The sequence below is a fragment of the Grampus griseus genome (assembly GCF_964374135.1).
Source record: "Grampus griseus genome assembly, chromosome: 1".
NCBI lineage: Eukaryota > Metazoa > Chordata > Mammalia > Artiodactyla > Delphinidae > Grampus > Grampus griseus.
Genome location: NC_139017.1, coordinates 127910767 through 127938324, shown reverse-complemented (window position 1 = coordinate 127938324; position 27558 = coordinate 127910767). Strand labels below are relative to the sequence as shown.

General features: G+C 38.6%; 2 protein-coding genes across 8 annotated transcripts in view; one reads left to right on the top strand and one right to left on the bottom strand.

Moving 5' to 3' along the window:
- The window catches only part of RAVER2 (ribonucleoprotein, PTB binding 2), a gene marked incomplete at both ends in the record, with an annotated part of 101589 nt that extends 78168 nt beyond the window's left edge, over positions 1-23421 (top strand). For all 3 annotated transcript variants that reach the window (XM_082657527.1, XM_082657526.1, XM_082657525.1), the window contains one exon: positions 23275-23421. In XM_082657527.1, the coding sequence (XP_082513653.1) occupies positions 23275-23421 (147 nt within the window). The remainder of the gene's footprint in view (positions 1-23274) is intronic.
- A 2595-nt stretch (positions 23422-26016) lies between these two features.
- JAK1 (Janus kinase 1) overlaps positions 26017-27558 on the bottom strand; it is a 233734-nt gene continuing 232192 nt past the window's right edge. For all 5 annotated transcript variants that reach the window (XM_082649205.1, XM_082649204.1, XM_082649206.1 and 2 more), the window contains one exon: positions 26017-27254. In XM_082649205.1, the coding sequence (XP_082505331.1) occupies positions 27159-27254 (96 nt within the window). In that variant the 3' untranslated portion in view covers positions 26017-27158. The remainder of the gene's footprint in view (positions 27255-27558) is intronic.

Below are 27558 nucleotides of genomic sequence, written 5' to 3'. Positions count from 1 at the left end.
ACTCATCCATAAAAGGAGTGGAGTACTTATCTTTGTCACAACATGGATGAGCCTTGAAAGCATTATGCTGCATGAAATGAGCCAGATACAAAAGGCCACATATGATGCCCTGTCTATGAAATAGCCAGAATAGGCAAATCCTTAGAGAAAGTAAACAGATACTGGTTACCGTGGGGGCCAGGAGAGGTGGGAGTTGGGGGGTGTCTCCTGGAGTGATGAAAAATACCCTGGAATTAGATCGTGGTGATGGTTGCACAGCCCTATGACCATCAACAAATATTGAACTCTAATTTTAAAACATAAGCCTTAACTGTACTAGATAGAGGATAGCATTTCCAGTCGTTGTTTTAGAGATCTTAAAATTATCTAATGATATACAAGCGAGTTAAATCAATTATTCCAGATCTAGTTCTTTAAAAAAAATTTTTTTTTATTAGCTGCACTGCGCAGCTGTGGGATCTTAGTTTCCTGACCAGGGATGGAACTCATGCCCCCTGCAGTGGAAGCACAGAGCCCTAACCACTGAACTGCCAGGGTAGTTCCCAGATCTGGTTCTAGTTAGAAACCAGTTTCAAATGGGCTACTCCTCCCGTTTCCCTGGTTGATTATAATAATTAGTGAGAATTGCCATTGAGCTGCAGTTATTTATTTTCTCAACAACTGCATCTCTCAAATGTTTGAACTGTTGTTGAGAAAAGTTAAATCAGAAATAGATGTAGCTGTTTAAAATTTTGTCGTGCACACTCTTCACAGTGATAACAGCATATATAATCCTGTTAGTTTGAAAGTACAAGTGGAGTTTGAAAAGTCAGGTTCTGAGGTGGAGATAAATAGGTACATCTAAATAGGTCATACGGTTGGAAGAAGCATCTAAATAGGTCATCTAAATAGGTCATACAGTTGGAAGAAGCCCACCTTAAGGGAGAAGCCTTTGAGCAATTTATTAAATATTTATTAAACACCTAAATCTAACTATAATCTGTGAAAAACAAGACATTCCTCCCTATTAGTAATGTAGGTCAAAGAGGTAAAATTTCTCTTAAGTAACTTTTGTTTGACATAGACATTAGTTCTAATAACATAAAGAATAATGTGAGAACTATTTTAGCTATTTCATATCTTTTTAAGTCGTGGTTTTGGGTTTTCATTTGACACTTGCCGTTAATGGGTAGCTGGCATGCCCTGCATTAGGGATGGCACTGTCTACTTGCGTGTTGTACTCTTCTGTTGCCCTTGGTTACAGGGATCTTTCCTGCCGGGAAGCTGACTACCTGTTCCAGGGAATCAACCACAAAATGTATGATGAGATGGTATGATGAGGGAAGAGGAAACAAAAAAATGAACAAAAAGGCCTGGCAATGCTTTGTGCTTTCATATAGCGCCTGATGCTGCCACCTAGTGGGCAAATAATGCAGAGAGACTTGCCAAAAAGAGTTTTGTGTGGTCTGTGATAGATCAGAATCTTGTGACAAGCACTAGCTATATGAGATATTTTCTAAAACCCAAACTACTTTCACCAGTAACTGTGGAACCACAGATTATATTAGCTCTAGACAGTAACTTGGGAAGTACATTAAACAATGATTTTTGCTAAAAACTAGAATTAAGGAAAGCAAATTGCGGAAATGTATTTAAAGTTACCATCATTACTTTAAAATCTTTGTTTAGAAACCAAATCAGTCTTTTCAAATCAGTCTTTTAAGTGTTTGAAAAAATCTACAAAAGGATAGTGTACAGTATGAAAAAATCTGAAGAGAGTTTTGAATTGCTATTCTGACATGTTTCACGTTTCAAGGGATTTTAATGTGTGTTGATTTTTTTAAAATGATTATTAAACATACTTAAATCTAAGATATATAATTTGTACAACTTGATATACTCAAACTGGGTAGGTGATGATCAAATTTTACTTTTTTAAAATGTAGTACAATACCTTTTGGAGGATCAGTCTTTAAATTGAAAGTTAAGACTTAAAATTACTCATATGAAGAAAGGCAAGTAGCTGAGAGGCAAAAATTAACATGAAAATTGAAAACATCTATGCATATATATAAAAGAAAGACATTTTATTGTTAGTTTTATTATTAATGTCACAAAATGAAGCATGTTGGTTTTAAAACATTTTTTAACAACTGGGGAATAAAAGAAAAATTGTATTCTTTAAATAAAATTTTAGAAATGAACTGTGTTTAATGCAGAAAAGATAGTCAAATTAATTCTTATTTCTTTAGGTATGAAGTCTAAAAGCTAGATTTGAAACTATAAGAAGGGGTATTAGGGGTTTGATTCAAATTTTAGATGAACTAGTGCAGTTGGTCATTTCCGGTTTTCCATCCCATCTAACTCCACTCGAGACAAGACTTAGGAAAGATAAAGTGGGGCTAAAGGTGAAGGTGACACTGAGGAGTCCTATATAGAGGCAGAATTTTCTGAAAACCAATTTGATTTTGTATTTAGGAAGTTACATGCCAAGTGGTGACATTTCTTTTAGAAGAGCATTAATGGTGAAGGAATATCTTTAATTAGCACTGGTAGTAGATGAGCCTAATCAAATTCACAATCAACATTAACATATCCCAAAGGAATCTCCCTGAGGAATATTCAAGATTCCATTTTCTCAAATTCTTATGAGCACTTTTAAAATAAGCCTTCAATTCAGTTATTGAAGTGAGCTTAAAAATTTTTTTTTTTGGCTTTCAAAGCAGAATTTATATTTATTTTATTTATTTTTTTATTAACATCTTTATTGGGGTATAATTGCTTTATAATGGTGTGTTAGTTTCTGCTTTACAACAAAGTGAATAAGTTATACATATACATATGTTCCCATATCTCTTCCCTCTTGCATCTCCCTCCCTCCCACCCTCCCTATCCCACCCCTCCATGCGGTCACAAAGCACCGAGCCCTTATCCCTGTGCCATGCGGCTGCTTCCCACTAGCTATCTACCTTACGTTTGTTAGTGTGTATATATGCATGACTCTCTCTCGCCCTGTTACAGCTCACCCTTCCTGAGCTTAAAAATTGAGCTTAAGATACATTGTAAGTATTAAACTTTGGCCATCACATGGAAATAAAAGTTAGTCTACATTTACATGAAGATAAAAAGATGTGCTTTAATAAAAGGAAGAAAATGGGATTTCTTTTTTAATCCAAAAATAAAATAGCAGGTGCATAGTTACAGAATGGGTTTCATAGTCAATACGTGCAAATTTTGGATTTTGAAAAATAAGGCAGGGCTTCCCTGGTGGTGCAGTGGTTAAGAATCTGCCTACCAATGCAGGGGACACGTGTTCGAGCCCTGGTTCGGGAAGATCCCACATGCTGCGGAGCAGCTAAGCCCGTGCGCCATAACTACTAAGCCTGCGCTCTAGAGCCCGCGAGCCACAACTACTGAGCCCGCGAGTCACAACTACTGAAGCCCGTGCACCTAGAGCCTGTGCTCTGCAACAAGAGGAGCCACCTCAATGAGAAGCCTGTGCACCACAGCGAAGAGTAGCCCCTGCTCACCACACTAGAGAAAGCCCGCATGAAGCAAAGAAGACTCAATGCAGCCAAAAATAAAATAAATAAATTTATTTTAAAAAATTAAAAAGAAAAGGCAGATTAGAATAATGACAAGAATACTAAAGTGAGAAAAATTGGGTTGCATTCATAGCCCTATTAGTGCATAGCCTGTGATTTTAGCCAAGTCACGTAAGTTTTCTGAGCTTTTGTTTTCTCATCTCTTCAGTGGAGGTGATAATTCCTTCCCTGCCTACGGCACAGGTCAATGATTCAGTGTAGGACATCATCAAATTGCATGTTATCAATTCTTACCTCTCCAAACGTACTATGGTTTGGCTATTTCGTTGATCTGATTTCTACCTGAATACTAGGCATGCAAAACTAGGGTATTACAGCTTCTCTCAGTGTCTTTCCTTTCTTTATTCTCTTCAAAGCATAAGTGCCCGTTGAAATTGTTCTTTTCAGATTTTCAAAGTATACCACTCTGTTCTTTCTCATCTGTAAATTCCTTGTAAATTTTAACCAAAATTTTGAATCACATATATATAATCTGTGTGTTTGCCCACTTACATATATCTAACAGCATGGACAAGTTCAGTGGCCTCCTGGAGAGACCTTCCAATGCCTGTCTCCTTTGTTGCCACATATTTTTATGAAGCTGCTTACTAATCTACAAATTCCAAGATCAAACATATCATTCCCTGTTTATAATTAACCAGGCATTAGCCTGGCATTCCAGCCCCTCCACGATTGAGGCCAGCTTGCCTTTCCAACCCCATTTGCCACTATTCTCTCCATGGACCAGCCACGGTGTCCCATCACAGGCCCATGATTTCCTGTCATCTGCCTTTGTCAGGCATTTACTTTCTCCTAAAAGGGTCATTCCATGTCTCCTCCTGTCCATATCTGATCTCACCTCCAAATCTTAACTCAGGTGCCATGTCATCTATGAAACCTTTCCCTATATCTCTCAAACCCTCCACTCCCATTTTCCCTTCTCTGAAAGAGCTTTAGCACTTCACCTCTATTTCTCTTTTATATGGTGGCATTCTCCTTTAGAATGCTCTTTTGTGCTTTTCTTACTTCCCCTCCTAGGATGTGAGAACTCGGAGGGCACAGTCCAAGTTTCATTCATCTAGGTAACCCCATAGCAGAGCCCAGTGCCCTCAATAGTTAGTCTATGAAAGAATAGATATTTATATCCTGCAAATATTAAATAGAAGGAAAAGTACTTGCTTGCTTTATACCTTTCCCACTTCTGTGGTTTTATTTTCTCCTTTTTGATGTTTCTTTGATACCAATTTATTTCTCCCAGAACACTGAACTTTGTTTCAAAAATCTTAATCAACAACAACAAAAATCTTAATCAACTATCATCACTTCCCATTTAATCCAACAGTCCTTGCACTAAAAGATATCTTTGATAGAGTGTATTAGAAGAATTTTCTTTCTCCCAGTATCATGTGGGCTATAATGATTTTCATTTCCTTTTCTTTTTAATTAATTAATTAATTATATTTATTTATTTTTGTTTGCGTTGGGTCTTCATTGCTGCTCCCGGGCTGCGGCGAGCGAGGGCTACTCTTCACTGCAGTGCGCGGGCTTCTCTTTGCGGTGGCTTCTCTTTGTTGCAGAGCACGGGCTCCAAGTGCGCAGGCTTCAGTAGTTGTGGCATGCGGGCTCAGTAGCTGTGGCTTGTGGGCTCTAGAGTGCAGGCTCAGTAGTTGTGGTGAATGGGCTTAGTTGCTCCGCGGCATGTGGGATCTTCCCGGACCAGGGCTTGAACCCGTGTCCCCGGCATTGGCAGGTGGATTCTTAACCACTGTGCCACCAGGGAAGTCCCTCCTTTTCTTACTTACAGTTTCCCATGCTTCTTGGTGAAGTTTTTTGTCGATCTCATGCATCCCAGTTGGTTCTTTCTGTGAATAGTATAGCACAACTAGGAAATCCTTTGAATGAAAGTATCTAATAAATTTCCTAACTGGCTTCTGAGAATAAGTATGGTATAGAAAGAGAGGAAAACTCAGGTGGTTGTTTTGCTTTATACTAAGACATGAAACATGGATTACTACATAGCAGGAAGAATCAGGGAAGAGCGTTGAGAGTGTGAGATTTCCAGATCTCAGAATGAGGTCGTTTCTCTCCCTCTTGTATTTGAAAAATGAATTGGGTTATATAAAACAGGTAGTTTTTCAAAATTAAACTAACTTAATGGACTGATCATTTATTAGAGGAAGAAAGCTAATGAGAAAAAAAAGTTCATTATACCTGAAGCGAAGGGGCTGTGGTCCAAAACACAGTAAGATCACCAGACCAACAAAGGGACTAAAATGGAGAAGGCAGCTGAAGAGAATAATGCAGTGGCATGATAGTGGGGAGAGAGGACTCAGAGGGGAGAGGCTCCAGCTAAGTAGGTAAGCATGCAATTTTGTTGCAGGCAGCCCTTATCTAGGGTGGAATTTCTTTTTCTTGTTGAACTCTATTGACATATAATGTATTAGTTTCACGTGACAACATGATGATTTGACATTTGTATATTTTGTGAAATAATCACCACAGTAAGTCTAGTTAACATCCATCACTGCAGTTACAATTTTTTTCTCATGATGAGAATTTTTAAGGTTTCATCTCTTAGCAACTTTCAAATATGCAATAGAGTATTAATTATAGTCGCTGTGCTATACATTTCATTCCCAGGTCTTACTTATTTTGTAACTGGAAGTTTGTACCATTTGACCACTATCACCCATATCTTGCCAATCCCCCACCCCTGCACCTCTGGCAACCACCAGTCTATCCCCTGTATCCATGAGTTAGGTTTGCTCTGTTTTGTTTTTTTGTGTGTTTGGCTTTTAGATTTCATAGGTAAGTGAGGGCATACAGTATTTGTCTTTCTCTGACTTACTTCACTTAGCAAAATGCCCTCAAGGTCCATACACTGTCACGAATAGCAAGATTTCCTTTTCTGTGGCTGAATAATATTCCTGTGGGGGGTGTGTGTGTGTGTGTTCGTTCCACGTTATCTTTATCCATTCATCCGTCTGTGAACATTTAGATTACTTCCATGTATTGGTTCACAGACAGATATCTCTTCAAGTCAATTTTTTTGTTTCCTTTGGATAAATACCCAGAAGTGGTATCGCTGGATCAAAAGGTAGTTCTATTTTTAATTTTTTGAGGACTCTCCATAGTGTTATTCATAGTGGCTACACCAATTTATATTCCCACCAACAGTGTGTGAGGGTTCCCTGTTATCCATATCCTTGCCAACACTTGTTGTTTCTTGCCTTTTTGATAATAGCCATTCTAACAGGAGTGAGGTGATACCTCATTGTGGTTTTGATTTGCATTTCCCTAGTAATTAGTGATGTTGAACATCTTTTCATGCACCTGATGACCATCTGTATGTCTTTGGAGAAGTGTCTGTGTGTTTCTGTCTGCTCTTTTGGTTTAGTGGTTTTCTATGTTTTTCTCAGTTTCATCCTTTTTATGTTTCTTGTCTCTGCTCTAGATTTGTTTTGTGGTTACCATAAGGTTTGTATAAATCGTCTCATAGGAAAAACAGTCTGATCTCATGCTGATAGCATCTTATCTTCACTTGCCCATACAGGTTTCGTCCTTTTTCTCTTCCCCTTTTATGTTTTTGTTGTCTCAAATTATCCCACTTTATGTTGTGAGTTTAACACATTGAAGTAGTTAGTTATTTTTTACTGCTTTTCCCCCCTTTAACCTTTATGCTATAATAAAGTATTTTAAAACCTATTCTGATATAGAGTTGCAATTTTCTGATTCTGTCTATCACCCTACTCAAAGTTTTGTGTACTTTTGCCTTTTTGTTTCCGGCAGAAGAGCTCCTTTCAGCATTTCTTGTAAGGCAGGTCCATTGTTGATGAACTCCCTCAGCTTTTGTTTATCTGGGAAAGCCTTTACTTCTCCGTATCTGAATGATAACTTTGCTGGATAGAGTATTCTCAGCTGACAGTTTTTATCTTTTAGTATTTTGAGAATGTCCACTCTCCTCTTGGCCTGTAGAGTTTCTGCCAAGAAATTTGCTGGTATCCTAATGGGGGTTCCTTTGTGCATTACCATCTTTTTCCTTGGCTGCCTTTAAAATTATTTTTCATTGACTTTTGACAGTTTTAATATAATGTGACTTAGGGAAGGTCTTTTTTGCATTGAGGTAATCAGGTGTTCTCTTAGCTACATGACTTGTATATCCAGTTCCTTCCCCAGGTTTGGGAAGTGCTCACCTATTATTTATTTAAATAAACTCTCTGCAGCCTTCTCCCTCTCTTCTTCTTGGATACCCATTATCCTAATGTGGCCCTTCCTGAAAGAGTTGGATACTCTTAATAGATGTCCTCATTTTTCTCTAGATCTTAATTCTTTTTTCTTCTACCTGTATCATTTCTAGATTTGTATCTTTAAGCTTGCTGATTCTCTCTTCCATAAGGTCTGCTGTATTTCCAATGCTTTCTAATGCATTTTTCATCTCGTTTATTGAGTTCTTCAGCTCCAGAATTTGTTTGGTTCTTTTTTAGGTTTTGTCTCTTTAGTAAAGTATTCCTTCTGTTCCTTAATTTATTCTTGAGCTCATTGAAGTTTCTTGAATTTCTTCATGAGAGCTATTTTGAATTCTTTATCAGTTAGATCACAGTATTCCATGACTTTGCTTGGTTTATAGAGAATTGTCATTTTCTTTTTTGAATACAGTGTTACTGTGGGTTTTCACGGTGCCTGATGAGTTGTTCCTCTGCTGGAGCATTTGAAGTAATGAACACCTTTCTTCTTTCGGTAAAACTTTTTTTTTTTTTTTGCTTGATTTTAATGATTCAACAGTTTAGAAATTAGAGGGCTCTCCTTTGTTTTCCAGTAGGTGGCACTATAGCACAAGTTTTTCGTTTTCTTACCTGAGCTGCTTCCGGTTATATGTGAGAGTCAGCACTTTGTCAGAGGTGTCGCTCGCCCAGTGCCCTCCTTGTCACTGCTTGTGCCTCTAGGGTCTTGGTGCCTTGCTGCTGCTAATGTCACCTCCTGAGGCACTGGGATGGTGAACATTTCTGCCATGTCCCAGACCTGAGTTGCAGGCTCTGCTACTTCAGGGGAGGTGAGTGGAGAACTGGGGTCACAGGCACCTCTACCATGTCAGGGGTTATTGGGTTTCCAGGTGCCACCGCTGTGGGAAGGGGTGGGGGGCTGGCTGCTGGAGTTGTGGGTGCCTCTGTGGCTGAAGGGACAGGACACAGCCCCCCATTGCCACTGCTGCCAGGTTACCTGGGGCTGTGAACACCACTGTGGCTGGGAGGCTGGAGTCTCATATGCTGCCTCCCCTGCTGCTACTGGGTTCCCTGGGCCTGCAGGCTCAGCTGCTGTGGCTGGGAGAAGGCAGGATGGCAGGTTCCCCTAGTTTCACCTCCTCTTTGTGTTCCAGTCCACCCACCGTTAGATGCATAGATGTGTGGAGTTCTCCAGCATCCTGGTGTACTGGGCAGAGGTAACGTTTTTGAGTTGTGTATGTTTTACAGGTTATAGACTGAAGGGGAGAGACAAAGGGAATGTCTCACTGCAGCACGATGCTGACGTCACTCATGTTTTGTTTTTGATGTCACAGTTTACATCTCTTTCTCTTATGTGTCCATTACAAATCATTGTAGTTACTTTTACAACTTCTGTTTTTTAACCTTCACACTAGCTTTGTAAATGACTACTTCACTGTCTTTACATTACTCTGAATTTACCATATATTTACCGTTACCAATGAGATTTATACTTTCATATGTTTTCCTGTTACTAAATGGTACCATTTCATTTCAGCTTAAAGAAGTCCCTTTAACATTTTTTGTAAGGCTGGTTTCATGGTGATGAATTCCTTTAGTTTTTGCTTGTCTACAAAACTCTGCATCACTCCTTCAATTCTGAAAGACAACTTTGCCAGATAGAGTATTCTTGGTTGGCAGGTTTTTTGTTTTTTTTTCTTTCAGCACTTTGAATATATCATGCCACTGTTCTGATCTGAAAAGTTTCTGCTGAAAAATCTGTTGATAGTCTTATGGGGGCTTCCTTGTATGTAACAAGATTTTTTTTTTTTTCTTGCTGCTTTTAAGATTCTCTTCTTGTCTTTAACCTTTGACTTTTTAATTATCATGTGTCTTGGTGTGAGTCTCTTTGGTTTTGTCTTATTTGGAACTCTCTGGGATTCCTGGATCTGGGTGTCTGTTTCCTTCCCCAGGTTAGGGAAATTTTCAACCATCATTTTTTCAAATAACTTTTCTGCCTCTTTCTCTCTCTTCTCCTTTTGGGACCCTTGTTGGTGTCCTATAAATCCCTTTAAGCTATCTTCACTTTTTAAAATATTTTTTCTTTTTGCTGCTCTGATTGGATGAGTTCCACCGCCCTGTTTGAGTTCACTGATCCTTTCCTCTGCTTCCCGTAGTCAGATGTTGAGCCCCTCTATTGTATTTTTCAGTTTAATTCCTGTATTCTTCAGGTCTGTGGTTTCTGTTTGGTACTTTTTTATGTGTTCTATCTCTGTTGAAATTCACACTTTGTTCATCCATTGTTCTCCTAAGTTTAGCGAGCATCTTTACAATCGTTATTTTGAACTCTTTATAGAGTAAATCACTTACCTCAATTTCATTAAGGTCTTTTTCTGAGGTTTTTTCTTGTTCTTTCATCTGGAACATATTCCTCTGTTTCTTTATTTTCCTTGATTCTCTGTGTTGGTTTCTATGCATTAGATAAAATATACACCTCTCTCAGTCTTGAAGGAGCAACCTCTTGCAGGTGATGAACTTTATCATTCAATCCTGCCCTAGCTCTTGGTTGTCTTTTGAACCTATGATTGTCCAAGCAGCCTACTTTATTCTTAGTGGCTCCCAGAAGTTGAGTGTGCACCAAGACCTGTCAGTGTCCCCAAGGGGGGATCTTAGTCAGCACCTAAATTCAGGCTGATTGGAAGCCAGACCTTCAGGCAGCAGTTTTTAAAATATGCAGATATGCCTATTTCAGGGGAAGACTAGGAGATGGGCATTCATCTGCTCCCTCTGCAGTGAGCCCTGTGGTGATAGCCAGTTAAGAACTGTTTCTTTGTTTGCTGCCATCCCATTGAACCTATGAACACAAGCCCTGCTGGCCACAGAGCCAGGCAATCAAGGGGTATCCGCTGGGCAGCAGCCACAAAACCCGGGGTACCAGATATGTGCCCTTTCTCAGAGACACTGGTGACCTCAGGGAGGCAGAGGAGAATATGAAGGGGGCACCTGACAGCCTCCACTTTGGAGACTATTTCAGGAGGCCCCTAGATGTGTGTTAACTTAGATGTCTGCCCCTCAGGTTAAAGTTTAAGATAAGGAAATAGGTCTCTTGCACAGAAACATTGGACGCTCTTCCGTTGACTGCCTCTGCACGAGGTCCTGGGGCGGGTGAGTCTGTGGAGCCCTTTAAGAACTGTTTCTCAGATTGCTACAGCCTTGTGCATCTTGTGGATACAAGCCCCATTGGATTTCTAAGCTAGATATTTTGGGGGCTTGTCTCTCAGACACAGGTCTTATAAGTTGAAGTGCCAGCCAATGTTCACAGCAGCACTATTTACAACAGCCAAGACATGGAAGCAACCTAGATGTCCATCCACAGATGAACGGATAAAGAAGATGTGGTTCATATGTACAGTGGATTACTACTCAGCTATAAAAGAACGAATGGACCTAGAGATTAGCATACTAAGTGAAGTAAGAGAAAGACATATACCATATGATACTTATATGTGGAATCTAAAATATGACACAGGACTTCCCTGGTGGTGCAGAGGTTAAGAATCTGCCTGCCAATGCAGGGGGACATGGGTTCGAGCCCTGGTCTGGGAAGGTCCCACATGCTGTGGAGCAACTAAGCCTGTGTGCCACAACTACTGAGCCTGTGTTCTAGAGCCCGTGAGCCACAACTACTGAGCCTACATGCCACAACTACTGAAGCCCGCGTGCCTAGAGCCTGTGCTCCACAACAAGAGAAGCCACCGCAGTGAGAAGCCCGTGCACCGCAACGAAGAGTAGCCCCTGCTTGCCGCAACTAGAGAAAGCCTGCACACAGCAATGAAGACCCAACACAGCCATAAATAAATAAATAAAATTAAAAAAAAATATATGACACAAATGAATCAGTCTATGAAACAGAGACTCAGAGACATAGAGAATAGACTTGTGGTTGCCAAGGGGGAAGAGGGGTGGGGGAGGGATGGATTGGGAGTTTGGGAGTAGCAAATGCAAACTATTATATACAGAATGGATAAGCAACAAGGTCCTAGTGTATAAGTCCTAGGGGATTATATTCAATATCCTGTAATAAACCATTATGGAAAAGAATATGAAAAAGAATATATATACACACATATATATGTAATAACTGAATCACTTTGCTGTATACCAGAAACTAACACAGTATTGTAAATCACCTATCCTCCAATAAAAAATAAATTAAAAAATGTTGAAGTGCCAGGTTGGGGTTCAAACCTTTCACTTCTCAGGGAGATGCTCAGGGTTGTGAATTCCCTCCCAATCGTGGGTTGCTGCTCTGAGGGTGGGGTTTATGGTGAGATAGTATCTCAGCCTCTCATACCCATTTTGATGTGTTTTTTTCCTCATTTGCTTACTGTGTAGGAGTCACTTATCTAGTTTTTTGGTTTCTTTCAGAGGAAATTGTTCCATATGTAGCTGTAGATTCGGTGTGTCTGTGGGTGGAGATGAGTTCAGGATCCACCTGCATCACCATTTGAACTGGAACTGGGTGGAGTCTCTTGCACCCATCAACCCAGTTTTAACAATTTATCACCTCACAGCCAGAGTCCTTTCATCCTCACTCCGACCCATGCCCTTTCTCATTATTTCAGAGCAAACATCAGATATATTTATATACTTTATTACCAGAAAAATTTTGACACAGGAGTTAAAACCAAATTCTTTGCTAAACTGTTTCACTTTGTGAAGCATTCCTTTAAATGTTATGTGAAGAAGGATTTTACTGGATTGTCACAATAGTAGACCACATCGAAATAAAGTACCAAGATAGATGGATTTGTGATTTTCAGTCTTCTGTCATCCTTTTGTTTTTTTAAAAATTTCATTATTTTCTCCAGCTTTATTGAGGTATAATTGACAAATAAAATTGTAAGTTATTGAAAGTATACAGCAATATACTGATATACATGTACATTGTGAAAGGGGTCTCCTCACTGACTAAATTAATGCATCCATTAACTCTATTCATGAAAACATGTAAGTTTTACTGTCTCAGCAAGTTTTAATTGTACAACACAGTGTTAACTACAGTCACCATGTTATAAATCAGATTTTCAGACCTTATTCATCTTATAACTGAAAGTTTGTACTATTCTACTAACCTTGTACTATTTCCCCCACCCTCTAGCCACTGGCAATCACTTTTCTACTGTTTCCATGAGGTTGACTTTCTCTTTTTTTCTTTTTAAAAAAATTTCATTTAGCATAATGCCCTCCAGTTTCATCCATATTGTCGCAAATAACAAGATTTCCTTCTTTAAGGCTAAATGATATTCCATTGCATGCATGCACGCATGTATGTATGTATATATACACAGGGAAATGCAAATTACTATACACACACCACATTTTCTTTATTTTTTTCATCCATTAATCTGTCGACACTTAGGTTTTCTCCATACCTTGGCTCTTGTGAATAATGCTGCTGTGAATGTAAGAGTACAGATATCTCTTCAAGTTAATGATTCTGTTTCCAAAGGCAATCAGAATATGCTCCGAAGTGGGATTGCTGGATCATACAGTAGTTCAATTTTTAATCTCCATACTGTTTTCCATAGTGGCTGTACAAGTTTACATTCCAACAAACAGTGCACAGGGTTCCCTTTTCTCCACATATCTGCCAGCATTTTTTATCTCTTGTCTTTTTTATAAGACTTCCTAACAGGTGTGGGGTGGTTTTGATTTGCATCTCCCTGGTGATTAGTGAGACTGAGTACTTTTTATATATCTGTTGGCCAGCTGTATTTGTTTTTGGAATAATGTCTATTTAGGTCTTTTGCCCACTTTTAAATTGGGGCCTTTTTGGCTGTTGAGTTGTGTACCAAGATTATTTTGGCTATTAATCCCTTAACAGATACGTGGTTTGCAAATATATTCTCCCATTCCATAGGAATAGGTTGAATTTTCATTTTGTTGATGTTTTCCTTTGCTGTGCAGAATCTTTATAGTTTGATGTAATCACACTTGTTTATTTTTGCTTTTGTCACCTTTGCTTTTGCTGTTAAATTCAAAAAATCATTGCAAAGACAAATGTCAAGTAGGTTATTACCTGCTATGTTTTCTTATAGGAGTTTTATGGTTTCAAGTCTTACATTTCAAGTCTTTAATCCATTTTGAGTTGACTTTTTGAGTATTTTGTAAAAGTGGTCCTGTTTCATTCTTCTTCATGTGGCTATCCAATTTTCCAAACACTTTTTCTTGAAGAGGTATCCTTTCCCCATTGTATGTTCTTGGCCCCTTTGTCATAAATTAATTGACCATATAGCACGAGTTTTATTTCTGGGGTCTCTATTCTGTTCCAACGATCCATGTGTCTGTTTTTATGACTGTATCATACTGTTTTGATTACTATAGCTTTGCAATATGGTTTGAAATCAGGAAGAATGATGCCTCTAGCTTTGTTCTTCTTTCTCAAGATTGCTTTTGCTACTTAGGGTTTTTTCAGGTTCCAATTTTTAGGATTATTTATTTCTACAAAAAATGCCATTGGAATTCTCATAGGGATTGCATTGAATCTGTAGATTGCTTTGGGTAGTATGGACATTTCAATAATATTAATTCCTCCAATCCATGAACACAGAATATCTTTTCATTTATTTGTGTCATCTTTCCTACAGTTTTCAGTGTGTAAACCTTGGTAAAATTTATTCCTAAGTACTCCTAATTTCTTTTTTGGATAGCTCATTGTTAGTGTATAGAGAAGCAATTGATTTTTGTATATTGATTTTTTTTTTTTTTTTTTTTTTGCGGTATGTGGGCCTCTCACTGTTGCGGCCTCTCCCGTTGCGGAGCACAGGCTCCAGATGCGCAGGCTCAACGGCCATGGCTCACGGGCCCAGCTGCTCTGTGGCATGTGGGGTCTTCCTCGACCAGGGCATGAACCCATGTCCCCTGCATCGTCAGGTGGACTCTCAACCACTGCGCCACCAGGGAAGCCCTGTATATTGATTTTGTATCCTGCAACTTTATTGAAATTGTTTATTATTTCTAACAGTTTTTTGGTGGATTCTTTAGGGTTTTCTAAATATAATATGTCATCTGCTAACAGTGACAATTTTACTTCTCCCTTTCTAATTTGGATGCCTCTTATTTCTTTTTCTTGCCTCACTGCTCTGGCTAGGATTTCCAGTACTATGTTAAATAAAAGTGATGACAGTAGATATCCTTGTCTTGTTCTTGATCTTAGAGGAAAAGCTTTCAGCATTTCATCATTGAGTATGTTGTCATCTGTGGGTTTGACATATATGGCCTTTATTATGTTGAGGTACAGTCCCTCAATACCCAGTTTGTTGAGTTTTTATCATGAATGGATGTTGAATTTTGTCAAATACTCTCTCTGTATCTATTGAGATGATGATATGATTTTTATCCTTTATTTTGTTAATGTGGTGTATATCACGTTTACTGATTTGTGGGTGTTGAACCATCCATGTACTACTGGAATAAATCCAATTTTTTCATGGTGTATGATCCTTTCAAACTATTGTTGAATTCAGTTTGCTAATATCTTGTGGGGATTTTCGCATCTATGTTCACCAGGAATGTGGGCCTGTAATTTTTTTTCTTGTAATGTCTTTGTCTGCCTTTGGTACCAAGGTAAAGCTGGCTTTGTAAAATGAATTTGGAAGTGTTCTTTCCTTTTCTGTGTTTTGGAAGATATCAAGATGGATTGGTATTAACTTGTCTTTAAATGTTTTGTGGAATTCACCAGTGAAGGCATCTGTCTCTGAACTTTTTTTGTTGGTAGGTTTTTGATTACTGGTTCAATATCCTTACTAGTAATTTGTTCAAATTTTCTGTTTCCTCATGATTCAGTCTTGGTAGGTTGTTTCTAGGAATTAGTCCATTTCTTCTAAGTTATCCAACTTGTTGGCATATAAGTATTCATAGTGGTCTTTATGGTCTTTCGTATTTCTGTGGTATCAGTTGTATCTCCTTTTTCATTTATACCTTTATGTCAGTTCTCTTTTTTTCTTGGTAAGTCTAGTTAAAAGTGTGTCTAGTTTATCTTTTTAAAAAACCAGCTCTTAGTTTCATTAATCTTTTCTGTTGTCCTTTTAGTCTCTATTTCATTTATTTCCACTCTTATCTTTGTTACTTCCTTCCTTTTGCTAGCTTTGAGCTTAGTTTGTTGCTCTCTTTCTGATTCTTCCAGGTGTAAAGATAGCTGTTCAAGATTTTTTTCTTCATGTAGTTGTTTATCACTATAAACTTCCCTTTTAGAACTGCTTTTGCTGCATTTCATAAGTTTTGCTATGTTTTGTTTCCATTTTCTTTTATCTCAAAGTATTTTTTTATATCTTCTTTGATCCATTGGTTATTTAGGAACATGTTGTTTAATCTCCACATATTTGTGAACTTTCCACTTTTTGTCTTGCAATTGATTTCTACTTTGATACAATCATGATTGGAAAAGATGCTAGATAGGGTTTCAATTTTTTTTAATTTATTAAGACTTGTGGTCTAACATATGATCTATCCTAAAGAAAATTCCATGTGCATCTGAGAAGAATGTATATTCAGTTGCTGTTGGATGGAATGTTGTGTTATGTCCTTTAGGTTCATCGTGTCTGACATGTAGTTTAAGTCCAATGTTTCCTTGGTGATTTTTCTGGCCAAATGATTCATTGTTGAAAGTGGAGTATTCAAGTCCCTTGATATTGTATTGCTATCTTTTTCTCCCTTCACAATATTTGCTTTATATATACTTAGGTGCTCCTGTTTTGGGCTTATATTTACAATTGTTACATCCTTTTGATTAATTGACCTTTTTTTTTAACATCTTTTTTTTTGAAGAAAGATACATTTTTTTTTTACATCTTTATTGGAGTATAATTGCTTTACAATGGTGTGTTAGTTTCTGCTTTATAACAAAGTGAATCAGTTATACATATGTCCCCATATCTCTTCCCTCTTGAATCTCCCTCCCTCCCACCTTCCCTATCCCACCCCTCTAGGTGGTCACAAAGCACCAAGCTGATCTTCCTGTGCTATGTGGCTGCTTCCCACTAGTTATTTTATACGTTTGGTAGTGTATATATGTCCATGCCACTCTATCTTTGTCCCAGCTTATCTTTCCCCCTCCCTGTATCCTCAAGTCCATTCTCTAGTAGGTCTGTGTCTTTATTCCCGTCTTGCCCCTAGGTTCTTCATGACCATTTTTTTTTTTTTTTTTAGATTCCATATATATGTGTTGGCATATGGTGTTTTTCTCTTTCTGACTTACTTCACTCTGTATGACAGACTCTAGGTCCATCCACTTCACTACAGATAACTCACACTTCACTACAAAAACTCAATTTCATTTCTTTTTATGGTTGAGTAATATTCTATTGTATATATGTTGCACATCTTCTTTATCCAATCATCTGTTGATGGACATTTAACGTTGCTTCCATGTCCTGGCTATTGTAAATAGAGCTGCAATGAACATTTTGGTATATGACTCTTTTTGAATTACGGTTTTCTCAGGGTATATGCCCAGTAGTGGGACTGCAGGTCACATGGTAGTCCTATTTTTAGTTTTTTAAGGAACCTCCATATTGTTCTCCATAGTGGCTGTATTAATTTACATTCCCACCAACAGTGCAAGAGGGTTCCCTTTTCTCCACACCCTCTCCAGCATTTATTGTTTGTAGATTTTTTGATGATGGCCATTCTGACCGAATTGACCTAGGTCAATTGATAATGACCTTGTCTCTTGCTACATTTTTTAACTTGAAGTTTATTTTGTCTGATATAAGCACAGCTACCTTTGCTTTCTGTTGGTTTTCATTTGCAAAGGATATCTTTTTGCATCCCTTCACCTTCAGTCTGTGTGTGTCCCTTAAGCTAGGTGAGACTCTAAGTCAATGTATAGTTTGGTTTTGATTTTGTTTTGTTTTGTTTTTTGTTTTGTTTTTGCGGTACGCAGGCCTCTCATTGTTGTGGCCTCTCCCGTTGTGGAGCACAGGCTCCGGACGCGCGGGCCCAGCGGCCATGGCTCACGGGCCCAGCCGCTCCGCGGCATGTGGGATCTTCCCAGACCGGGGCACGAACCTGCGTCCCCTGCATCGGCAGGAGGATTCTCAACCACTGCGCCACCAGGGAAGCCCTGGTTTTGATTTTTATTCATTCAGCCACTCTGTCTTTTGATTAGAAAATTTAATCCATTTACATTTTAAAAATTTTTTATTGTAGTTGATTTACAATATTGTTAGTTTCAGGTGTATAGCATTGTGAGTCAGTAGTTTTGCAGACTGTACTCCATTATAGGTTATTATAAGATAACGGTTATAATTCCCTATGCTTTACAGTATATCCTTGTTGCTTATCTTTTTTTTTTTACATTTTATTATTTATTTATTTTTGGCTGTGTTGGGTCTTTGTTGCTGTGCGCAGGCTTTTTCTAGTTGCGGTCAGCAGGGGCTACTTTTCGTTGTGGTGCACAGGCTTCTCATTGTGGTGGCTTCTCTTGTTGCAGAGCATGGGCTCTAGGCGCTGGGCTTCAGGAGTTGTAGGTCGCAGGCTCTGGAGCACAGGCTCAGTAGTTGTGGCACACGGGCTTAGTTGCTCTGCGTCATGTGGAATCTTCCCAGACCAGGGCTCGAACCCGTGTCCCCTGCATTGGCAGGAGGATTCTTAACCACTGTGCCACCAGGGAAGCCCAGCTTATCTATTTTATACATAGTAGTTTGTATCTGTTAATCCCATACCCCTAACTTATCCCTCCTCCCTTCCCTCTCTCCTTTGGTAACCAGTTTTTCTGTATCTGTTAGTCTGTTTCTGTTTTGCATATACATTCATCTGTATTATTTTTTAGATTCCATTTGTATATCGGTAGCATTTGTCTTTCTGACTTATTTCACTAACCATAATATTCCCTAGGACCATCCACATTGCTGCAAGTGGCAGGATTTTATTCTTTTTTATGGCTGAGTAATATTCCATTGTGTGTACATATATATATATATATATATATATATATATATATATATAGTCACATCTTTTTAATCTAATCATCTGTTGATGGGCACTTGAGTTGCTCCCATGTCTTGGCTCTTTTGATTTTTCTGGCCAAATGATTCATTGTTGCTGCCTATGAACATTGGGCTGTATGTAACTTCTTGAATAGGCATTTTCATTTTTCTCCAATATATACCCAGGGAGTAGAATTGCTGGATCGTATGGTAGTTCTTTTTTAGTTTTTTGAGGAACGTCCATAGTGTTTTCCATGGTGGCTGCACCAACTTACATTCTCACCAGCAGTGTACGAGGGTTCCCTTTTTTCTACATCCTTTCTGACATGTTATTTGTAGACTTTTTGATGGTAACCATTCTAACAAGTGTGAGATAGTATCTCATTTTTTTGTGTTCTTTTTCTTTTTTGGCTGTGTTAGGTCTTCGTTGCTGTGCGCGGGCTTTCTCTAGTTGCAGCGAGTGGGGGCTACTCTTCGTTGCGTTGTGCACGCTTCTCATTGTTGTGGCTTTTCTTGTTACGGAGCACAGGCTGTAGGTGCGTGGGCTCAGTAGTTGTGGCTTGCGGGCTCTAGAGCACAGGCTCAGTAGTTGTGGTGCATGGGCTTAGCTGCTCTGTGGCATGTGGGATCTTCTCGAGCCAGGGATCGAACCTGTGTCCCCTACACTGGCAGGCAGATTCTTAACCACTGCGCCACCAGGGAAGCCCTACCTTATTGTTTTGATGTTGTATTTCTCTAATAATGTTGAGCATCTTTTCATGTGCTCTTTTATCCGTATGTCTTCTTCAGAAAAATGTTTTTTCAGGTCTTCTCCCTATTTTTTTGATTGGGTTTTTTTTTTTTTGCTATTGAGTTGTATGAGCTGTTTGTGCATTTTGGATATTAATTCCCTGTCGGTCACATCATTCACAAATTTTCCCTCCCATTCTGTAGGTTGTCTTTTCATTTTAATGGTTTCTTTTGCTGTGCAAAAGCTTTTAAGTTTAATTAGGTCCCATTTATTATTTTTTTTTTTTTGGTTTGTTTTTTGGCCTTAGGGACTGATTCAAGAAAATACTGCTATGATTTACGTCAGTATTCTGTGTATGTTCTCTTTTAGGAATTTTATGATTTCCATTCTTATGTTTAGGTCTTTAATCCATTTTTGAGTTTATTTTTATATATGGTATGAGAGAAAGTTCTAATCTCATTGGTTTGCACGTGGCTGTCCGGTTTTCCCAGCAACACTTGTTGAACAGACTGTCTTTTCTCCATTGTAGATTCCTGCCTCCTTTGTTGTAGATTAGTTGACTATAGATGTGTGGGTTAAAGTAATGTAGTTGTGGATTTACCATTGCCATTTTGTTAATTGTTTTCTGGTTGTTTTGTGATTTCTCTGTTCCCTTCTTCCTCCCTTGCTGTCTCTGTGATTTGCTAATTCTCTATAATTGTATGCTTTGATTCTTTGCTCTTTTACATCCCTACTTTAGGCTTTTGTCTTGTGGTTACCATGAGGCTTACATAAAACATCTTATATATATGTTATATAATATATAATCGTCTAAGCTGATAACTTCAAATGAATACAGCTCTGCCACCCCCATTTATTTGATGGCACAGTTTGTACCTTTTTACATTGTGTATCCATTGACAAATGTTTGTATAGTTTTTTTTTTTGTCAGTTTTCTGAATTTAAGTATATATCTTTACCAGTGGTTTCATACTTTCATATGTTTTCCTGTTACTAAAGAAAACTAAGCCTCCGTCCATGTCAGTTTGAAGAACTCCCTTTAACATTTCATGTAAGGCTGGTCTAGTGGTGATGAACTCCTTCAGCTTTTGTCTGGAAAACTCGTTTTCAATTCTGAAGGACAACTTAGCCAGGTACTCTTGGTTGGCAGTTTTTTTCTTTTAGCACTTTGAATATAATTTATGTGTCTCATTGTGGGTCTCTCTGGATCCATCTTGTTTGTTACTCTCTAGGCTTTCTGGATCTGGATGTGTGTTTCCCCAGATTAGGGAAGTTTTCAGCCATTAATATTTTGAAGAAGTTTTCTGCCCCTTTATCTCTTTTTCCTTCTGGGACCTCTTATTGGTCCATTTGATGGTGTCCCATAAGTCCCTTAAGCTATCGTAACTTTTATAATTATTTTTCCTTTTTGCAACTCAGAGGGGATGAATTCCGCTAACCTGTCTTCAAGTTTGCTGATCCTTTCCCGTGATTGATCTAGTCTGATGTTGAATCCCTCTATTGAACTTTTCAGTTCAGTTACATTCAACAATTCTGTGATTTCTATTTGGTAGTTTTAAATATTTTCTCTTTCTATTCAAATTCTTTGTTCATTCATTGCTCTCGACCTGGGTGAGCATCTTTACAACCATTATTTTGAACTCTCCCAGGTAAGTCACTTTGTTTTGTCAAGATCTGCTTTGGATATTAATCGTGGCCTTTTGTTTGGAACATTGTATCTTCATTTCTTCCTTTATTGGTGTCTATGCATTATATAAAACAGCCACCTCTTCCAGTCTTGGATGGTCTCTTGTAGGAGATGGTCGTTCAGCCCAGCCTGAGCTCTTAGTTGTCTCTCAACCTTTTGTGACTGTCTGAGCCTCCTTCTTTGCTTTTAGTGGCTTTTTTAGAGGGTATGCTAAGACCTGTCTGTGTATCCAAAGGCAGGGACTGCAATTAGCACCTAGACGCAGACGGATTAGAACCTGGACCCTGAGGCTGCAGCTGAGAAAGTATGTATTGATAGTTAAGCCCTGTCCAGGGAGAAAAGTAAATGGGCATTTTTCCCCCCTGTTCCCTTCGTGCTGAGCACAGGTGTACAATCACCAGGGCATGGTGGGAAGGGAGCTCCTGCACCCATTAAGAATTGTATTTATTTTTGTTTGCTACAGCCCAGTGGAATTCATGAATGCAGGCCCCAACTGGCTATCAGAACCAGATGACCCAGGGACTATTCCTTGGGTGTCAGACATGGTAGAGACGTGTACAAGCTCCTTGCAGGGAGATACTAGTGACTGGAGTGAGCTGGAAGGAGAAGGTGGGAGAGGTGTCCTTCAGCTTCCCCAGTCTCTGGGGAAGATTGCTGCTGCTCCTAGCACCTGCTAGATTAGGAGCCCGGCCTTAGGCAGCAGCTTTTAAAATGTGCAGATGAACTTCTTTCAGGGGAGGACTGGGAGATGGGCAATTCTGCCTGCTCCCTCTGCACCTGGCCCTGAGGGGACAGTCACAGTGTGTACTGTGTGCCCATTAAGAATGCTTTTTTATTATCTATAGCCTTGTGGATCTCATGAACACAAGCCCTGCTGGCTTTCAGAGCTAGGTATTTTGGGAACCCATACCTCCAGTGGGAGTCTTAGAAGTTGGAACACTAGATCTGGAATCCAAACCCTTCACTCCTCAGGGAGAAGCTAAGAATTGGGAATTCTCTCCTGATGCACAGTCCTGTGCCAGGGTTGGGGTGTATGGTGAGACTGTGTATTGGCCTTTCCTACCCATTTTCGTGTGGGTATTTATTTTCTCATTTGTTTAGTATGTAGGAGCTGCCCAGCTAGTTTCTGGATCTCTTTTAGAGGGAACTGTTCCAGGTGTAGCTGTACATATGGCACATCCATGGAAGGAGGGGAGCTCTGGAGCCTTCTTGGTCATCTCTACCTTATCCCTCTTCTTAACATGGATGACTGAGAACTGCTTTATCTACAAGGGCAGACAGACTCATCATCTGTCCCCTCTGAAGTTGAAGCTGGTTTTAAAAATTGTGGCCATTGTTGGTTCAAATACTATTGTAATTTTAATTGTAATGTGAGAGGGCTCTTCTGCATTGCTAGAAGCTTTCCTTATGAGTCATTTCTACACTCGTGTATAGTAAGTTACATAATTCTTCAGTAAGTAAGTTTGTCACACAGTATTTGTAAAAGCTAAAACAGAGGAATTAGGTGGTCATAGGGTTGTGCTATATAATCTGATTTAACGTACTGTGACTACTTGTGAGGAACGTTTTGGCCCTTCTTATCATGAACACTTGTGGACTAAAGTTTGAGTTCATATTGCTCTCTAGAACATTTCACTAGCTATTTTGCTGACATCATTTGCTAGTTTTCATACCTACTGGTTTATTCTTCTCTTGCCACATCTTTTATTACTAGATGAACTTAACATCTAAGTTGATATGCAGTTCAATTCCTTAGCCATGCTCCTTCCTCAGAGGAATACTGGTATCCAGTACTGGTATTCTGATTCACTGGGGTTTAACTATGTACAAACAGCAGAAGCAACTACAGTGTCACTTTTTCTTTCCTGAAAATGTGGGGAGTAGGGGAGAGACGGCCTTAAGAAGCTGGTTTGTATTTTTCAAAAGTTCCACAAGTGATTTTGATATAGAAATTTTTTGTGCAGTTTTTTTGATAACTTTGTTATTTATCCTGCTATTCTGTTTTTACACCAAACCACAGTAGAATTGCTTTTCTTATAAATATCTTTAACAAACCAATTTTAATTTAGATTTTAGCATTAGTTATGGTTTCTTTTTCTAATAGGTATCATCTTTAAGAAATGAAAAGCGAGGCTCATCATATCTCGTCTCTGCCCCAGAAGGTGGTTCAGTGGAATTTGTTGACCAGCATTCTCAGGGCACAGGAGCATATTACATGGAAACCTACTTAAAAAAGAAGCGAGTGTACTGAGTTAAGTTCTCTCCTTACAAACTCAAGGTTCTTTGCAGTATCTCTGCTGTTCATTGCTGCCTTAACTACATTCAAACTAGCCATATCCTTTAAATACGGGTTTATAATTTCCCAGAAGGAACTGTGTTGTGCAGCAGGCAGAATTGCCAAATTAAAAAAATAAGTAGCAATAAGAAGAGACATCAATTGAGGACATATTCCGCTAGAATTAGATGCATCTTAATCAATGTGATATTAACTTACTTACAGTCCATTGGAGAAATTAACATGTTCCAATAGTCCTTGTTTAGGACTGGGAATAATTTTGACACCACATATAAAAGTTTGAAGCAATAAATGGGAAACATCCTTGTTTCCTGGGCCTTAGAATAAATTTCTTTTCTTTTTTTTTTTTTGCGGTACGCGGGCCTCTCACTGTTGTGGCCTCTCCCGTTGCGGAGCACAGGCTCCGGACGTGCAGGCTCAGCGGCCGTGGCTCACAGGCCTAGCCGCTCCGTGGCACGTGGGATCTTCCCAGACGGGGCACGAACCCGTGTCCCCTGCATCAGCAGGCGGACTCTCAACCACTGTGCGCCACCAGGGAAGCCCCAGAATAAATTTCTTATAAGCCAGTGTGCATTCCAGTTTATCGATACTTTCCCTAGAAGTAATCTCATTTCAGATTTTTAGAATTTTTCCTAGAATTACAAGAATGCAAGTACACAATGCAGTGATTGGTAATGTTATAAAGATGCTCTACATATAAACTTATTACCCCCACACCAGTCATACAGTATAAAACTCAAACACAGTGACAGTGACATCCAAGGTATACACTACTACAGATGCTTTACTCTTAATGTTATTAACCATTTATACCTCTTGTGAAAAACACAAGGTTGTTTTTTCTTTTGAAGTAGCTTTGCTGATCTAATTTCAGGGACTGGCAAACTACTCCCTGCAGTCAAAAAAACAGTCCTCCAGCTGTTTTTGTACTGCCTGCAAGCTAAGAATGATATTTTTTACATTTTTAAATGTTTGGAGGAAAAAAATGTATGACTTGAAATTCAAATTTCAGTGTCCATACATAAAATTTTATCGGAACACAACCATGCTCATTCACTTACATATCATGTATGGCTAACTTCTGTGCTACAGTGGCAGAACTGAGTGGCTGCAAAGCCTAAAATATTTACTATCTGGCCCTTTATAAAGTTCACAGACTCCTGATCTAATACCATTAATTCCCTAATCCTTTTACTTCACACCTACAAAAAGACCTTTAACTTTTACAACAGATTTGTAAGTGGCAAGGAACAATAGGTTTCTGTGTCTTAATTTCATAGCATAGTGATGATTCATTTACTAGAACAGGGCACATTTTGGTCATCAGATGCCCTATTTCCACAATATAGTAAAGCAGTCAATCCTGCCCTTTCTGAAGGAGTGTTATGGAGTAACAGTATTTATAACCATTTTGAGATAATAAGCTATACCTCACTCTCTGCTTTGTCTATTATTCTTTTTCAGTGTGTTAGGCTGAAAAATTATCAGCTATTTAACCCAATTTACTTTCGAAAGAATTGTGTTTATTGCATATAACTTTTGAATCACCATTTCCTGAAGACCTTGGTATTAAATGCATGAGAAACCCTTTTGCTATCTAGAAATTTCTAAGTTTGTCCTTTGTTATGAGACATTAATTGATGATGTGGAGTTTAGGGGGTCTCAGTGATCCTAGTCTTTTTGAAATAAGATCATTAAATATCTTATATTTAGGGAACTTATTGACTATGATAGAAGGTTTCTCTCCTGTTTTAATTATGAAGTTTAAAATTGGTACACATGTTGTATGATTTGTAAAGAATTCTACTTGGTCTAATGTATTGCCTGTGTTAACTTCTATTGGCAAATGACAGCTAGAAAGTTAAATTATTAGATAATTTCTAATAAGTATACTACCTATAAATAACTGATCAGGATAGGCATCACTCAATTGTGACTCAGCAGATGAATCATGGGTTCTCCATGCTCTGCACTTCTTCCCATTTTCCTGTTGCATTGAGCTTCTTCAGTGCTTTGTCACACCTCTATGACCGTACAAATAGAAGAAAGGGAAGATGGTGAATTTTAAAAATGTAAGCAGGAAGAGGTTGAAAGAACTAAAAGGTATTTTGTGTTAGCAAGTGTGGGTCTGCCACCCACACTGGCCTGTGCCCCGTTATTGCTGGGACACAACAGATAAGTACAAATCAAGTGGTGTTAGTAATAAGGATCATTACCAGTGCTCTCCCCACCCCCAGCCTATACTGTTATTTTTTTTCCTATGTAAACAAATTGTTTGAAATGCTTTGAAAATGAACTCTTAATATTAAAAGGCACATGCATGTGAAGTCTCTAGTACATTTATTTGTATAAAGAGTAAACAAAGTGCATGTAGGGTGGCCACAGGTTTGAGACAGATCTTGGTGATGGACAGATCTTGGTGATGTAGGGTTACTAGACAAATTTGAATGGCTGTTGCCATTGAATCAATACACAACTCTTTTTCAGGCTCAAAGGTGAAAAGTAATGGTATCAAACAAATGCTAGACAGCATGAACAAAAAGTTTTTCAGACTCCTGGTCAAAAAGATCTTATGGTTCACAATGAATCAGAGATTTGACATTTTTGATTACCCAGCTACCTCCAAGCAAACTGAAAACTGCCTAGTGGATCCTGAACTCCATAGTGCTTCTAGCTGGGTCTTTCAAGTTTTGCGCCATAGGGTGATGGTCAAAATAGTGATCGACTCTTGTAGATGGATGGTAAGTACTGAAACACTAAGAACAGTGCAATGTACATGGTATATATGCATTCAGCATCCAAAACCAATGCTGGCACAGCTTGCCCCAAAGTGGTAGAGTTATAAAAGGATACACACATTGACATTTCTGAAAAGCAGGTATAACAGCATCCAGGTTCTTGGAATCAATTCTGATTGATTAAAGGTATACTGTTTTTAGGGAAGCACTGGCACAGGTTTAGTTCTCAAGAATCAACATCATGCAGCAAAGTATCTATTCCACAGCTGCCCCCCTGGGTATGACCAGTTTTCTCAAAAATGGGCTCCACTGGTCACCCAAGGGGACAGGAGCTAAGCCACTGCAGAAACAACTCAAAGTTTATGTCCTACTGTTGACAGGGATACACTCATCTTTTTGTATAGCAACAACAGTATACTAACTGGTATCTAATATTTCAAGAATGTTTCATCTATCATCACTGTTTAGATATTGAAATTTGAGGGCATATTAGAGTATTGGCCAAGTCCATCAATCTTTATCTTTGATTTCTGTGCCAGAAAAACATTTCACATCAACTGGCAGCTAAGAAAAAGCAATCACCTTGAGACTTGACTTTGGTCAGCTCCTCTTGTTTTGAAAAATCCCATTCTGGTACTCAATTGTGATAGTAGTAAACTAACCAGACGAAACAGTGGTATATTCTTTCCAAAAGGAGGAGTGCTTAAGTGCTTTCTAATATTTTGGTTGTCATTATTTGTCACTATGTTACTGGTGCCAAATTTAAAGAGGAAGTACTTACACATATTAAGCACCACACAGTGTGCTTTATACGAGGATACGTACCCCAGTATCTTTTTAGACAGAATACAAACTTTTTCCAGTTAGAACACATTTTTTTTTTAAATGGCTTGGGTATTGGTTGGGGGTAGGAGGACTTGATACACAGTAGAATTTAAATGTTATTCATGCTTCTTATTTTAGAAGCGCTTCAAATCCCTCAATAAGGTTCTGAAAGGTTGTCCGAATGGATGGTTGGAATTCCCAGCATTTTCTCATAAGCTGATAAACCTGTAAAAAGAAAAAATAACAGTAAAAATGTTTAGGAGCTTTTTTAAAAAATTATAGAAACACCAAGAAGAACATAATTTTGAAAATGTGAATGACCTCCCTTAATAAGTAATACTAGAAAACAAGAATATTTGAATAACGTAAAATACAGAAAATGTGACATCTATAGCTCATAAATAACATTTTAACATTTGAGAAGCTCATGACTTAACTGACCTTGCAAAACAATCCAGGTCATTAATTACTATAAACCAGTTTAAGGGTGAAGTTATACCTCAGTTTAGACTCCAAATTTCCTTACCGG